Here is a 15,154-nt window from a genome sequence, read left to right on the forward strand (position 1 = left end):
TAGCCAGAAAGTGCAAAGAAGTTTATTAACTATGATGTGGTAAAGATCTCAAGAGTTACAACGTCTGTGCATATGACCCAATAGTGCATATCCTCCTACAAAAATTAACAAACAAGAAACAAAGTGAAATGCAGCAGGTAACAGTCCAACACTAGAGTCAAAAGGACGGAGTTGCCTCTTCTAGCAGCAAAGTTTTAATTGTGCAATTAAATGAGAGTCTTGTGCCACACATTATTGGTCTTCTTACAACTCCTGTTTGGAATCATAACCGAGTAACACACAAGAACATGCAGTCTCAGGATTTGGCCACCAGAATTTTTTCTAAACAAGGACATGAAACATTCCCTCGTGAAGCACAGAGCCCAGTTTAAGGGCTGCAGAGAATGTGCCCCCCAAGAAGCTTGAGGTACTAGGTCACATGGGAAACACAAAACATTTTATAAGTTCACATTTGGTAACAGAATTAAGAGCTCAATGCACAAAACTCATAAAAGCAATGTAGCCACAAGTAAAGACTTCAGCAGCCAAAAGAAAAATTCTGAAAGGCTTTTAACCCCCTCTGAAGGTTCAGAATTCAATTCCGTTTCTAGACAAGGCTGGTCTCCATAAAGTGTGATAAGAACTCATGGAGAAGCAAAATGAAAAAAATAAAAAGAGAGAGTAGCACCTTAGAAAATATTAAAACAGTAAGTTAAAAAAAAAACACTTTATCTTCCTTTCATCCTTAAAAGGCAGGTATCCAAACACTGCTTTGTGCTTCTTTGAAGAAAAAAAAGAGCTGTAATTCAGACCCCAATAAAAGGGCTGAAGAAGGAGACTGAGAGCAACCTTAAGACTGTGATGTGACCACAAATCCATGGAACAGACTAGTGGTCAACTTACTCTCCTACCCTGAAGGATTTCATCATTTGGTCACTTAAAAAGGAAGGAACTGATTCAAACCATGATCAAGGCTACAAAATAACATGGCCAGGCAGTCACACAGCACTATTTACCTAAATTGATAAACATATCCCGCTGGATGAATCCTTATAACATGCCCGAAAGGAAACTGCCAGAAAACTCAGTCAAAACTGGTCCTTTATTGAATGGGATATAACTTTCCCTGGATTCCTGTAACATCATCTCTTTCTCAAAGAATAAGGACCCACAAGAAGTCTATCTCACAACTAGATCTCTATCTTTTAAATGTCCTAGAGCCCAAATTATCTACTCTTGTTGCTCAAACTGTTTTCCTTTCTGCCTTGAGGTGTCAGACTAGACTGTCTCACTAGATTGGCCCCAGACAACCGCATACTTTACAAGTAGCCCAAGACTGTAAGACTAAACCACTGTAGATGCAGACGACAATCTTGCTTCTGCCTCTTCTTTCTTATATGATCAGAGGTAAATCATAACATCTATTAACTAATCAGACTTTCTCATTAATGGACTAGATTAACATAAAAGGCCAGGCCAAATCTATGAGACAGAATAACCTAAATTTTTAAAAATAGATCTTGGCAAAAAAGTATAAAAGTGATTTTTGTACAGCATACAGTGCATTGTGCTATAATATGGAAACCTCCTGAGTCACTAGCAAAGAATCACAGAAAGGGGCTATCCTGTTAAAAGAATCAAATTATGAGACACATTTTTTGTCTCTCATAATTAAGAAGCAAATTCTATCCCTCTATTACAGAGGACTAGACAGTCAACCCTTCCTGATATGTCATACATATTTCTTAATGGCTTATAGAAAATCCCATGTAAATTAATATTTGAAATAATGTGGTGCAGTAGAATGGAGGAACTTGATAGAAGATATCGAGAGAACAGAAGAAGGAACTATAAGTTGTGTACACCCTCACTTCCTTATCTCAAATATTATGCAAAAAAGGATTTATAAATACCTTCTTTCACTCATATTTTCTGCATTTTAGAAGAAAATTTTTAAGAACAGCATAGGTTAAAAGAGATTTCATTGCAAATAACTGGTAAAGTTATTCTACTTATCCCCACTAAAAACCCTATGAAGAGTTTTTCTTGCCTCTGATCTGAAAGGTCAAGAAGGAAACCATAAACCACTCAGCTGTAAGAAAGTAAAATAACAAATTGCACCTAGTGAGAAAAAGAAGGGAACCCCTCCATCTCAGCATTTCTTAATTGTAAATTGTTGACACTTTAATACTTTAGAAACTCAGTCAAATAAACCACTGACTCCCGATCCCACCATCTCTAAAAAACTGGGGTTATACACTCCAAGCCTCCCAAACACAACTGATGATGAGATAATTAAACCAATGAGTATATGCTGTAGGCTAACTCACAGCTGAAAATATTCATGGAGCAAAAAACAAAGAATATCCCCAAAAAACATTTTGTCCAGGAGCACATCAGGAAGCTCTAAGATCCATTTCATTAAATACATACATACATATATGTGTGTGTGTGTGTGTGTGTTTCAGCAGTGTGGCCAACATCTAGGATTCTCCCTCATAAAAACTGGAAGAAAACATGTAATACATTCAAGAGCAAAGACTAAACAAAAAGTTATCTACTTAGGAAAAGAATTCCTTCATTCAATTAGAGTATAAGTTATTAACAGGGGTAGTTATGAGTCTCTTCTGAGAGTTTTTGAACAGTTTATAAATACAAAAAGAATATTTCTTCAATAAATAAGTCACTCCTAAAGTCTTTACTGATGACTTCCAGGATTCTCCACCATTATTGTCCAAGCCAGCTCCACTTCTCTAGGAGGATTTAGCTGCCAGTGGAATGAAACATTTTCTGTTGTTAGGTGACTCTTCTTCAATCATGCAAACTTCCATCAATATGTCTCTTCATAGTCTGAATCCTGGAAAGGAAAGAATAGTAGTTGTGGTGTGTATATGAAGTACATGCCACAGTCAGAATTCAGGTAAAGACCATACGGAAGGGCCCCCCAAATGGAACTCAGCTAGGGACTTCATTAAGAGTAAAATGGCACTGACTCAATCCACCTAAATTTACTAAGTATTTCAAATTTAATATATCCAAACTCAGCTCCTGATCTTCTGCCTAAAACTTGTTCCAGCCACAGGCTTGTACATATTAGAAAATGGCAACTCTATTCTACCATTTGCTCAGGTCAAGAACTTTGGATTTATCCTTAACTTTTGTTCACAGACACATGCAACTCATCAAGAAGTTCTTCTGGCTTTACCTACAAACTATAACCAGAGAACAACCACTTCTCACCATCCCCACTACCACCGTCTTGGTCCAGATCAACACCCTTTTCCCTCATCTCCATTATTGCTAAAGTCTCCTAAATGGACTGTGTTTCTATCATGGTCCCTCACCACCTGTTTTCAACACAGAAGCCAGAATGACATTTTTAGCACTTAAATCAGTTCAGCGTTCTCTTTGCAAAAACCTCCAGTGGATTCTGTTTCAGTAAGATTCAAAGTCTAGGTCATTACAGTCATGCAATGTTGTATAAGATATGACGTTATCTCTCTGAAGAAATGCTATTCTTTGCCTTGCTCTCTTCATTCCTGCCACACTGGTCTCCATGCTGTTCCTAGAACATGCCAATCATGGCCACTCCCCGGGGTCTTTGCGCCAACCATTTCCTCTGCCTAGAATAATGCTCCTCCATGGTAGCCATGTCTCTTGCTTCTTGTTTTAGATGTCTATTTAAATAGTGTCTCAATAAAGATGCCCCCAACCATCCTATTTTTTTTGGCCACAGCATATGGCTTATGGGATCTTAGTTCTCCAACCAGGGATTGAACCTGGTCCACAACAGTGAAGGTGTCTAGTCCTAACCACTAGGACCACTAGGGAATTCCCCCAACCATCCTATTTCGTACCATACCCCCTTCTCTAGCCATTCCATCTCCTCTTCCTATTTTATTTTTTCTCTATAGCATGAAGCACTATCTGAGACACCATGGGAAATAGATGGGGAAACAGTGGAAACAGTGTCAGACTTTATTTTGGGGGGCTCCAAAATCACTCCAGATGGTGACTGCAGCCATGAAACTAAAAGACGCTTACTCCTTGGAAGATAAGTTATGTCCAACCTAGATAGCATATTCAAAAGCAGAGACATTACTTTGCCAAAAAAGGTCCGTCTAGTCAAGGCTATGGTTTTTCCTGTGGTCATGTATGGATGTGAGAGTTGGACTGTGAAGAAAGCTGAGCGCTGAAGAATTGATGCTTTTGAACTGTGGTGTTGGAGAGGACTCTTGAGAGTCCCTTGGACTGCAAGGAGATCCAACCAGTCCATTCTAAGGAGATCAGCCCTGGGATTTCTTTGGAAGGAATGATGCTAAAGCTGAAACTCCAGTACTTTGGCCACCTCATGCGAAGAGTTGACTCATTGGAAAAGACTCTGATGCTGGGAGGGATTGGGGGCAGGAGGAGAAGGGGACGACAGAGGATGAGATGGCTGAATGGCATCACTGACTCGATGGACGTGAGTCTGAGTGAACTCTGGGAGTTGGTGATGGACAGGGGGGCCTGGCATGCTGCGATTCATGGGGTCGCAAAGAGTCGGACACGACTGAGCAACTGAACTGAACTGAACTGAACATTTCAACTGTGTCCTGGAGGATGAGACATAACTAGCAATGTTGTGTAGTTTCAGGTGTACAGCAAAGTGATTCTTTTTCTTTTTAATTTTTACCTTATATTGAAATATAGTTGATTAACAATGCTGTATTAGTTTCAGAAAAATGATTCTTTTTCCTCTGTTTTTTAAGTTTTTATTCTATCTTGGAATATAGTTGATTAAAAATGTTGTGTTAGTTTCAGGACATTAGCTTATTTTGTTTCATCAAAATATTCAAATCCCAAAGGGTTTTAATTAGATTTTATCCACTGGCACTATCCACCTTTCTCTCATCAGAGAAGCCACTTATAATACGCAAGTACATGAGAGAAAGAGAAACAAAGAACACTGTGATGAGTAATTGGGCTGTAGTCATCTGGCCAAGTGCTGAGCTTAGCAGTAAGTACAAAGAAGGCTCCAGCTTAAACCCTGAAATGACAGGTATACTTCATATTAGATCATGAGTTGCTTTTGACCTGTTTCCAACAGTACTACATCAGAAAGCCTCTCCTCCTAGGATCCTGGGGCAGCCACGCAAGCCTACCAGTCACAGCAAGTGCTTTCTGCAATTTCAATCAAAACTCAAGCCTTCCAACATGGGTATTTCTTATGGACAAAACAATCAAGTCATCTAAACGGTGATATCACTCTAATTTCCTGGGAAAAACTGAGGCTCAGCAGAAAAGCTCAGTTCCACTGGCTTTAGGTTGAGCCAGTTCAGCCAGCTCTCCCACTATGACCTTAGCAACACAGGACACTCCTCTTTCAGGATGCTCCTTGTTAGTCAGCAGAGGCTGCCTACACAGTCCCCTTCCCTAACCTAAGGACACCACTCAGTGCCCACAAGACAGAAAATAAAATAGTGGTTAGAACTGGGAAGGGTCCCCTGAGACTAAAATGCTCTGGGCAAAGACCTTGGTTCATACTTTGCTGTAGACCTACCTGCATGTCCCCTGCTTCTCTGAGGACAAAGGATTACCTTAATTAAGCAGGAAAATAAAGCATGAACAGTGAAATGGCATGGGCTTACCACACACTCGGCACAACGAACACAGAGCTTCGCCATGCAGTCATCCCCCTCCTGGTCAGTGCTGTAGAAAGAGGACAGACCAAATATGGACAGTCACCATCCTTGGTAGTGACTGTTAAGAGGACAAGTATTGAAGTCAGACGGGTGTGGTTTTAAATTCCAGTTCTGCCACTTACTAACAGGGTGACTGGGCAAATTATTTAAGCTCCAGGAGCCTGTTTCCTCATCTACAAAATGCAGGTATTACCAGCTACACTTAAAGGATAGTGGTGAGGAGTATATGCAAAATAAGCACATGTAAATCATGGACCACAGTGCTTGGCACATAGTAAGTGCTCAATAAATAAGAGCTAGTGGCAACTGTTCATTTAGAAATATACTCAGCATCAATCATGTCTGGGCACTGTTCCTTGAGCTCATGATTTCCTGAGGGTGAAAGACCCATTAGAACGTAACAAGTATGTCACAATACAATGTGATAAATGTTTTCACAGAGTTAAAATCAAACTGTTGCAGCAGCAAAGGGGAGAGAGAGATTAGTTTACCCTGAAAGAGTCAGGGAAATTCAAGAGAAGGAGAAGCTGCAGCAGGGTCTTGGAAGATAAGGAAGAGTTTTCCAGGCAAACAAGGGAAGGAGGGAGGGGAATCCAGGTGAGAGGGAAAGCACATTGAAAAAAAATTTTTTTAATATCTAACTAGGGCTTCCTTGGTGGTCTAGTGGTTAAGAATCTGCCTTGCAATGCCAGGGACACCAGTTCAGTCCCTGGTCTGGGAAGATCCCACATGCTGTGAGGCAACTAGGCCCATGTGCTACAACTACTGAGCCTACGCTCTAGAGCCCATGCTCTGCGACAGCAGAAGCCACCACAGTGAGAAGCCCGTGCACCACCACTGGAGAGTAACCCCCGCTGGCTGCAACTAGAGAAAGCCTGTGCACAGCAACAAAGACCCAGAGCAACCAAATAAATAAATAGTTATTTTTAAAGATCTAAATGAGTATACTGGGTTTGGAGAAGGAAACAGCTCACTGGAACCAATGAGAAGAAATAGCAAGAAACAATGTGGTTCAGGCTTAGATCATAAGGAGGTCTTATTAGACCATACTTAGAAATAGACATTTTAGTTATTTTTTACCAAGAGTTCTTTGCCTTGTGGGAGGCCACAGATTCCTTTAAAGGGGACTCTTACTCCCATTATATAAATGTGTACATGCATACACACACACAGAGAAAGATTTTAGACTCTCTCAAAGTCAGATTTTTCTCCCAAGGTTCCAAGCCCCTGAAATTGACAATGGAGAATCAACAGAGTTTTATGTAGACTTTTGCTACCTTTTTTTTTTTTTTTTTTTTTAGTGGATTTGTTCTTAGGGAAAATACTGGATCACACCTGCTCACCTGCTTTTGATAATCAGAATCCAGTTAACCTCTTTGGAGCATTTGCTGACCAAGAATAGTGCTCGCTTATTTAAATTATGTTGCCCTCCATGGCTGTTCTAAAGCCTCTCTCACTGCTCAGGCATTTCTGTCAGCTTGGTGCCAAAACAAGGAAAAGGAAAAAATAATTGACTTGGTGATCTCCTGTTCATTTGGAAAGAATTAGAGATTCATTTCAGAATTTACCCTCTGAACCACAGCACTGTACAATCTTATTTCCAAAAAAAAGAGACTAGGACCATGCTATTAACTCCTCTATTTCTTTCTCTCCAAATTAATATCCACAAATTTCCCTTTCAGCAGAACTGAGGTCAGCCTGGAAGAAAGGAAGGCATGGATGCAGAGGTCTGGTGCTGTCCAGAAAGCACGGCTCTGAAGAGGGTTGACGGCTCAGGACTGCAACTGGACTTACTCATCTGAAACCTCAATAGACGACTTCTTATAGCCAGACTTGCTCCTCTTCTTCAGCCCCGCAGACTTCCTTCCCATTCGCACCAGTAGCAGAATAACCACTACAGTTGAGGGAATGAAGACAAGAATGGAAAGAAGGGCCACAGAGGACAGCATCGTGCCAAAACCTGAAGGAGGAAAAGAGAAGGTAAAAGAGGATGTGCAAAGTGCTTCCTATGACATGAGATAGTCTTACTTTTGCTCCAGTTTCCTTCTGATTACAAAAGGAATGAATTCATGGTAGAAACACTAGAAAACACACAAAAATACAAAGGATTAAAATTTACCTATAATCTGGATACCTAGGATCAACATGTCAGTATCTATCTGTTCACTCTTCTTTCTAGGAGTATGTGTCTCTGTTTTATGTTTTGGGGTTTTGGCCACGAGGCAGGTGGGATCTTAGCTCCCCTGACAGGGATGGAAAACACACCCCCAGTGTTGGAAGATGAAGTCTTAACCACTGGACCACCAGGGTAATCCCCAGGAGTATGTGGGTATGAGTGGGAATACAGGGAGGAGACTATATGTTCAGAAGTGTAGACCATACTTTACATACTTTTTCTAACCTCTTTTTTATTTACTATATAAATATTTTCCATAAATATTCCATCCATGTGTGATTTTTTTCCATTTTATTTATTTTTTTCATTGGAGTATAATTGGTGGCTTCCTTGGTGATTCAGACAGTAAAGAGTCCACCTGCAGTCCAGGAGACTCGGGTTCAATCCCTGGGTTGGGAAGATCCCCTGGAGAAGGAAATGGCAACCTTCTCAAGTATTCCTGCCTGGAGAATCCCATGGACAGAGGAGACTGGCGGGCTACAGTCCATGGGGTCACAAAGAGTCAGATATGACTGACTAACACACACATGATTTCTTTACAATGGTGTGCTAGTTTCTGCTGTGCAACAGTGTGAATCAGCTGTGTGTCCGTATCTCCCTCCCCTCTGAGCCCCCCTCCCTCCTCCAGGCCATCAGTGCCGAACTGGGCTCCCTGTGCCCCACAGCACTTTCCCACTAGCTGTCTATTTTGCCCATGGTGTACGCGTGTGTCAACGCCACTCTTCCAGTTCACTCCACCCTCTCCTGCTCCCACTGTGTCCACAAAGTCCATTCTCCAAGTCTGCATCTCTTTTCCTGCCCTGCAAATAGCTTCATCAGTCCAACTGTGACTTTTTTTTAAGGGCTGCATGCCCTTCACTTCAGTCGTGTCCGACTCTGTGCAACCCCATAGATGGCAGCCCACCAGGCTCCCCCGTCTCTGGGATTCTCCAGGCAAGAACACTGGAGTGGGTTGCCATTTCCTTCTCCAATGCATGAAAGTGAAAAGTGAAAGTGAAGTCGCTCAGTCATGTCCGACTCCTAGCAACCCCATGGACTGCAGCCCACCAGGCTCCTCCATCCATGGGATTTTCCAGGCAAGAGTACTGGAGTGGGGTGCCATTGCCTTCTCCAAAGGGCTGCATAGTATTCTGCATATTGAATAATTTATTGAATTAATCAGCTAACGCTGGATATTCAAGTTGTTTCCAATTTTTGAATCTATCAGTTATGTAGCAATGATCATCCTTGTATATAAACGTTCATACTTAGCCCTATTTTTTAAAACAGTTTAAAATGGAATTGCTGGATCAAAGGATATATAATTTTAAGGTATCTGATTTATACTATCAAACAGTCTGCCAGAAAAACTATACCAGTATCTACTCCCACCAGCAGTATGAATGTGCCCATATCTTTTAAATCTATGAGTTGTCCTAAAAAAATAAAGAGAAAGGGAAGGGGGAAAGAGACAGAGACATACAGAAAGATTTGAGAAATGACAAAGTAGCTATAATGAACCATAATGCAGGTCTCTATCTCTAAATCTTTGGTTCAAATCCAAATAAGGACTAGAATGACCACTCAACAGTCACCAGGGAATGGTGGAAGAAAAAAGGTCAGTCCTTATCCCACTCATGTTTCACACCGAATGCAAACAGCTGCTCTTTGCAACAGAAAAGAAATGTGCAGCCTCCATATTTAAAGGAGGTACCCTTTCAAGACTCAGGCAAAAACACAGTCTCATAACTGAGGGTATGAACATATTAGGGAAACCAGAATGACATGTTTCACACAGATAGCAACCCTCCATTTACTCAGGGGTTTCATTACATTCCACAAGACTCTGGTCACCTGAAATGAAAATTTAAAGAAGAATCATGGTGAAACTGACAATATTTGGGGAAAAAAAAAGCTTTAGTTTGCAAAATAAAGAACTCGTCTTCAAAGACAATTCAAGATGGCAGAATGTTCTGATAAAGATAAGGTAAGTTCTGCTTATCACTGATCTCTCCACAAACCACCACAGAAGTCCCAGAGCACTCACTGCAGCACAAAGTTGGTAGCAGTTAGCTTACCCCGTTCTGTGACTGTCAGCTCTGTCGCCGGAATATTATGGTGCACGTCCGGGGGGTTTTTCACAGCACAGCTGAATGTCCCATTGTCCTTCATGGTAGGATTGCTTATGCTTATGGATGCATCCCCTTTGTACACATCTCCAACCCAGGATATCCGATCCCGAAAAGTGCCCGCTGTGGTTGGGTACTGGAAAGACTGATAATGAAAAATCTAGGAAAGCAACACCATGAGAAAAAAAAAAGAGTTAATATGGACAATGCAATGAAACGTAAATCTAAGTAGGTCCAAAATAAAATACAAATGTATAATGGGTTTTCCCAGTTGGACAATTTTTTCTTACACTTTGTTCACTTCTGTACTATAGGTTAAAAAGACAGGTTTATGAAACTTGTCCCCAAAATAGTCCTAATGAAAGAATCCAAAGATTCTGATTCTCAAATCTCTTCTCCCCAAAGTACTAAAGTAGTAGGTCTCAATTAGGGGCAATTTTACCCTCAAGACATTTGGCACCATCTGGAGATATTGTTTGTTGTACTACTGGTATCTGGAGGGTAAAGGCCAGGGGATATTGCTGAAAATCCTACAGTGAATAGGCTAGCCCCACACAACAAAGAATTATCTGGATCAAAGTGCCAATAGTGCCAAAGTCGATAAATCCTATCCTAAAGCAGCACCTACTATCATATGGTACTTCATAGGGTGCCATCAATCTCTACACATTCACTCATCTGACCTTCACAACAACACTGAACTATCCACGGGGCAGACGGGGAAACAAGGCCAAAAACAGAAAATTAAGTGAGTTACTCAAAGGCACACAACGAATAAGTGGGAACAGAGAGATTTTTCATTTATCCTCAAAATCACCAAGAGACTATAACATAAGCCTCTCTCAAGTCATCTATCTTGGAAATTAATAAAACCCCAAGTCAGATGTGTGATTTGTACTCAATGAATATACACTGAATTAAAACAACACTGCTTCAGATTGGTGATCACAAACCTAATCGCCAAAAAACACCTCATTACACCTGATGGTAGGTTGGGCAGGCGCTACAATACAATATCATCTTTCTCTCTTTTGCAAGACTCTAGCCTTTCCTCGTTCTTTTCTTACTTGGTATCCTCCCCACTTAGGAGCCCAGGCTTTTACAAACTGCATTGCCCAATTTTGAAAAGCAATTTCCCAGAGAGGACACTAAATCACTTCCTGGTTCAGGCATTCATTCAATGAATACTTGTTGCACACCTACTACATGCCCTTAGTCACTGTGTTTAGCAAAATGATATAGTGGGATTAGGGCAGGAATTTACCAGCTAGTGGGAAATACAGATATTAGTAAACAATATCTGTTTACTAATTGATTTACACAGCTGGAACACTCTTTGAGTGTTCCAAAGAGGGAGGTAAAGAATACCTATCACAGATTATCAGCATCAGCATAAAAGGGTTTAAAACTCCTTATTGACAAAACAATTTTTGTTCAGAAAACAAAGATCATGGCATCCGGTCCCATCACTTCATGGCAAATAGATGGAGAAACAGTGAAAACAGTGGCAGACTATTTGGGGGGTTCCAAAATCACTGCAGATGGTGATTGCAGCCATGAAATTAAAAGACACTTACTCCTTGGAAGAAAAATTATGACCAACTTAGACAGCATATTAAAAAGCAGAGACATTACTTTGCCAACAAAGGTCATAGTCAAGGCTATGGTTTTTCCAGTAGTCATGTATAGATGTGAGAGTTGGACTATAAAGAAAGCTGAGTGCTGAAGAATTGATGCTTTTGAACTGTGGTGTTGGAGAAGACTCTTGAGAGTCCCTTGGACTGCAAGGAGATCCAACCAGTCCATCCTAAAGGAGATTAGTCCTGAGTGTTCATTGGAAGGACTGATGCTGAAGCTGAAACTCCAATACTTTGGCCACCTGATGAGAAGAGCTGACTCATTTGAAAAGACACTGATGCTGGGAAAGATTGAAGGCAAGAGGAGAAGGGGACGACAGAGGATGAGATGGTTGGATGGCATCACCGACTCAGTGGACATGAGTTTGAGTAAACTCTGGGAGTTGGTAATGGACAGGGAGGCCTGGTGTGCTGCAGTCCATGGGGTCGCAAAGAGTTGGACACGACTGAGTGACTGAACTGAACTGACTGACAAAACAAAGCCTACTGTGAATCTTCAAGATTAATCTAACCTGTAAATTTCCAGTTAAACTAGTGATATTCAAATCCTGTTATCTGATTAGTTTGATAGAATCCTGACTGAGCACATAACTGCAACATAGCATAATGCAAACTTTAAGGGTCCAATAATTCCAGCTTGGGTGTGTTTGCTGATTTCCTGACTAGCCTCACAAAAAGCAGCATCATATGAGAACTGCTGTTTGCATTTCAGGTTTCTACCCCTAGAAAATCCCCATTGTTTATTCTGTCCTACTTTTGGCCAAGGAAGAAGAGTCATATAAAGCCAGCCATAGTTTCCTGCCCACTCAAAATAAAGTGACCTATTTTAAGTCTAAAGAAAAAGGGACTGCAAATACAGCCTTGCTTCCCTCACTGGAGCCACCGTCACTAGAACACCCTACCGGGACACCTACTGTAGCTACTGGGAGATGCTACATGGCATTCAATAATGGCTCCTAAAACAAAATCCAAAGCTTACACATTAAAATCAAAGAGAAAGTACTTCCAGTGAAGGAAATAGGATAACAAATGAAGGATACTTTCAAAAACACAATCTTACATACCGCTATGACATTCACATTCTTAATAAAATGTATCCTGACCTAGGATGTTGCTGAAAGCATACGGAGAAAGTATTTTTTAATAGCATTGCAATCTTCAATTAGACATCCACAATGGATTTGAGCCATAAACATGTTTTATATGTGTGATTAAAATATATTGCTTCTAATATTTCAAGACCAAATGTCACCAACAGCATCTGTCATCAACATAAGGTGCCACCACTTCCTTCAAAGGGAGCTATGTGAATCAATGCAGATGTTTATACACTGGAGAAGATGCCAAGATAAATCTACACAGTACCGATATGCAAACAGATACACCCACAGAGATGACCTCACATGACAGGAAATGAGCAGTATTAAGTGAAAGGATGTCTAAGACTGGGACCTGTAGAATTTTTCTATCCAACAGCCTGGAGGTACCCTTTTTGTACAACAAATCTGAAACTCAAGCTATGAAGCCAAGCAAAATGAAACAACAAAGGGGAAACAAAATTAAACCACATTTCCTCTGAGTTTCTGACTGGTTTTTTCCTATAGCATATTTACAAGATTCTTATGTAGAAGAAAAAGCCCTCCATGACCAAAAATGGCTGTCATACAGAGTAGAAGCTCATCTCCTTCTATTTAATAGAAGCTCATCTTCTATTTGAAGATGAGAAGGCCTAAAGTATGCCTGTGACTTAGAATAAAAGGGTTCCAGAGTTGCTGACCACAGAAAGCTCAAGGAAAGAGCCTTAAAGTATACACTTACTGGGATTTCCCTGGTGGTCTAGTAGTTAATCCACCTTGCAACGCAGGGGACGTGGGTTCTATCCCTGGTTGGGAAACTAAGACCCCACGTGCTGTGAGGCAACTAAGACCACATGCCACAACTAAAGAGCCCATGTGAGTCAACACAGCCAAATAAATGAATGCTGTAAAAATTAAAGTGTACACTTACTGATTCTGTGCGACTGCTGCTCGGAGGCCGGTATGTCCAGTCTATGGTGAGTTTGTCTGTGATAGAAGAGGATGACTTGAAGGTGCATCTCAACTTGATATTTTCTCCAACATAACCCCGGACGTGGGCATCCGCTTTAATCTCCAGGGAAAAGATGACATAAACACCTAATCAAAGCAAGCCCAAACTTTAAAAATGTGTGCATTGGATGGAATACATAGATGTAAGTGAACAACACAGAAGCAGTAGGTATCATTTTTAGGTCTCTCATCAAAAAGCCATGGGAATAAACATCTTCTCAGGCAGGCCCAAAAGGATAGGGAGTAGATATCTACATTAATTAACAGTGGGGTGGTGGTTCATCATTTTACGAAATGAAGTCATAGAATGAAAGTCTGGGTAAAAATTTTAAACCTGGTCATACCAGCATTTTTCCAATAGACTTGTGGTTAAATTAATGATAATGAAGCATGTCAGCCCACAGAAGGCTAAAAGGCAATGCCACCCACTCCCTTGACACACTTACACTGCAGGAGTATGACAACTATTGTATCTGAGGGATTTACCCCAAATACAGTTCAGCTGTTAACCTAAAGCTATCACTGTCCCAACCACCAGCAGAAATAAGAATTGGAATTTTTTTCAAAGAATTTTATAAATCTACCTCAAGGTTCTATCTGGTTTTGTTTTGTTTTTCCCTTTCTTAAAGCCGGTTAATGAAATAGATGGGGAAACAGTGGAAACAGTGTCAGACTTTATTTTTCTGGGCTCCAAAATCACTGCAGATGGTGACTACAGCCATGAAATTAAAAGACACTTACTCCTTGGAAGAAAAGTTATGACCAACCTAGATAGCATATTCAAAAGCAGAGACATTACTTTGCCAAAAAAGGTCCGTCTAGTCAAGGCTATGGTTTTTCCAGTGGTCATGTATGGATGTGAGAGTTGGACTGTGAAGAAAGCTGAGCGCCGAAGAATTGATGCTTTTGAACTGTGGTGTTGGAGAAGACTCTTGAGAGTCCCTTGGACTGCAAGGAGAACCAACCAGTCCATTCTAAGGAGATCAGCCCTGGGTATTCTTTGGAAGGAATGATGCTAAAGCTGAAACTCCAGTTCTTTGGCCACCTCATGCGAAGAGTTGACTCATTGGAAAAGACTCTGATGCTGGGAGGGATTGGGGACAGGAGGAGAAGGGGACGACAGAGGATGAGATGGCTGGATGGCATCACTGACTCGATGGACGTGAGTTTGAGTGAACTCTGGGAGATGGTGATGGACAGGGAGGCCTGGAGTGCTGTGATTCATGGGGTCAAAAGAGTTGGACACAACTGAGCGACTGATCTGAATCTGAATGAATCACATATCCATTAAAAGTAAATCAGGGGCAGGAAAAAGTTTACTAAATTTGCAATTTAATGCATTTTTTTTTTTGGCTTGGTAAGGTTCTTTTTATTTTTTTTATTGGAGGATAATTGCTTTACAATGCTGTGTTCATTTCTGCTGCACAACAACGTGATTCAGCTGTGAGTATACATGTATCCCCTCCCCCTTGCGCCTCCTCCC

General features: G+C 41.0%; 1 protein-coding gene across 6 annotated transcripts in view; it reads right to left on the reverse strand.

The window, feature by feature from the left end:
- The window catches only part of MPZL3 (myelin protein zero like 3), a 27,210-nt gene continuing 12,056 nt past the window's right edge, over positions 1-15,154 (reverse strand). For 3 of the 6 annotated variants that reach the window (XM_086339490.1, XM_086339493.1, XM_086339494.1), the window contains exons 2-6: positions 13,592-13,758; positions 9,897-10,107; positions 7,458-7,623; positions 5,610-5,670; positions 1-2,836 (exon numbers count right to left, since the gene is read on the reverse strand). In XM_086339490.1, coding sequence (XP_086195616.1) covers positions 2,810-2,836; positions 5,610-5,670; positions 7,458-7,623; positions 9,897-10,107; positions 13,592-13,758 — 632 coding nt within the window. In that variant the 3' untranslated portion in view covers positions 1-2,809. Of the gene's footprint in view, positions 2,837-5,609; positions 5,671-7,006; positions 7,141-7,457; positions 7,624-9,896; positions 10,108-13,591; positions 13,759-15,154 lie in introns of all 6 variants that reach the window. The other 3 variants (XR_015141902.1, XM_086339492.1, XM_086339491.1) reach the window with 3 other exon arrangements.

Source organism: Bos grunniens, chromosome 15 (genome assembly GCF_055505025.1).
Source record: "Bos grunniens cultivar Pamir isolate PY7600 chromosome 15, Bosgru_T2T1.0, whole genome shotgun sequence".
Taxonomy (NCBI): domain Eukaryota; kingdom Metazoa; phylum Chordata; class Mammalia; order Artiodactyla; family Bovidae; genus Bos; species Bos grunniens.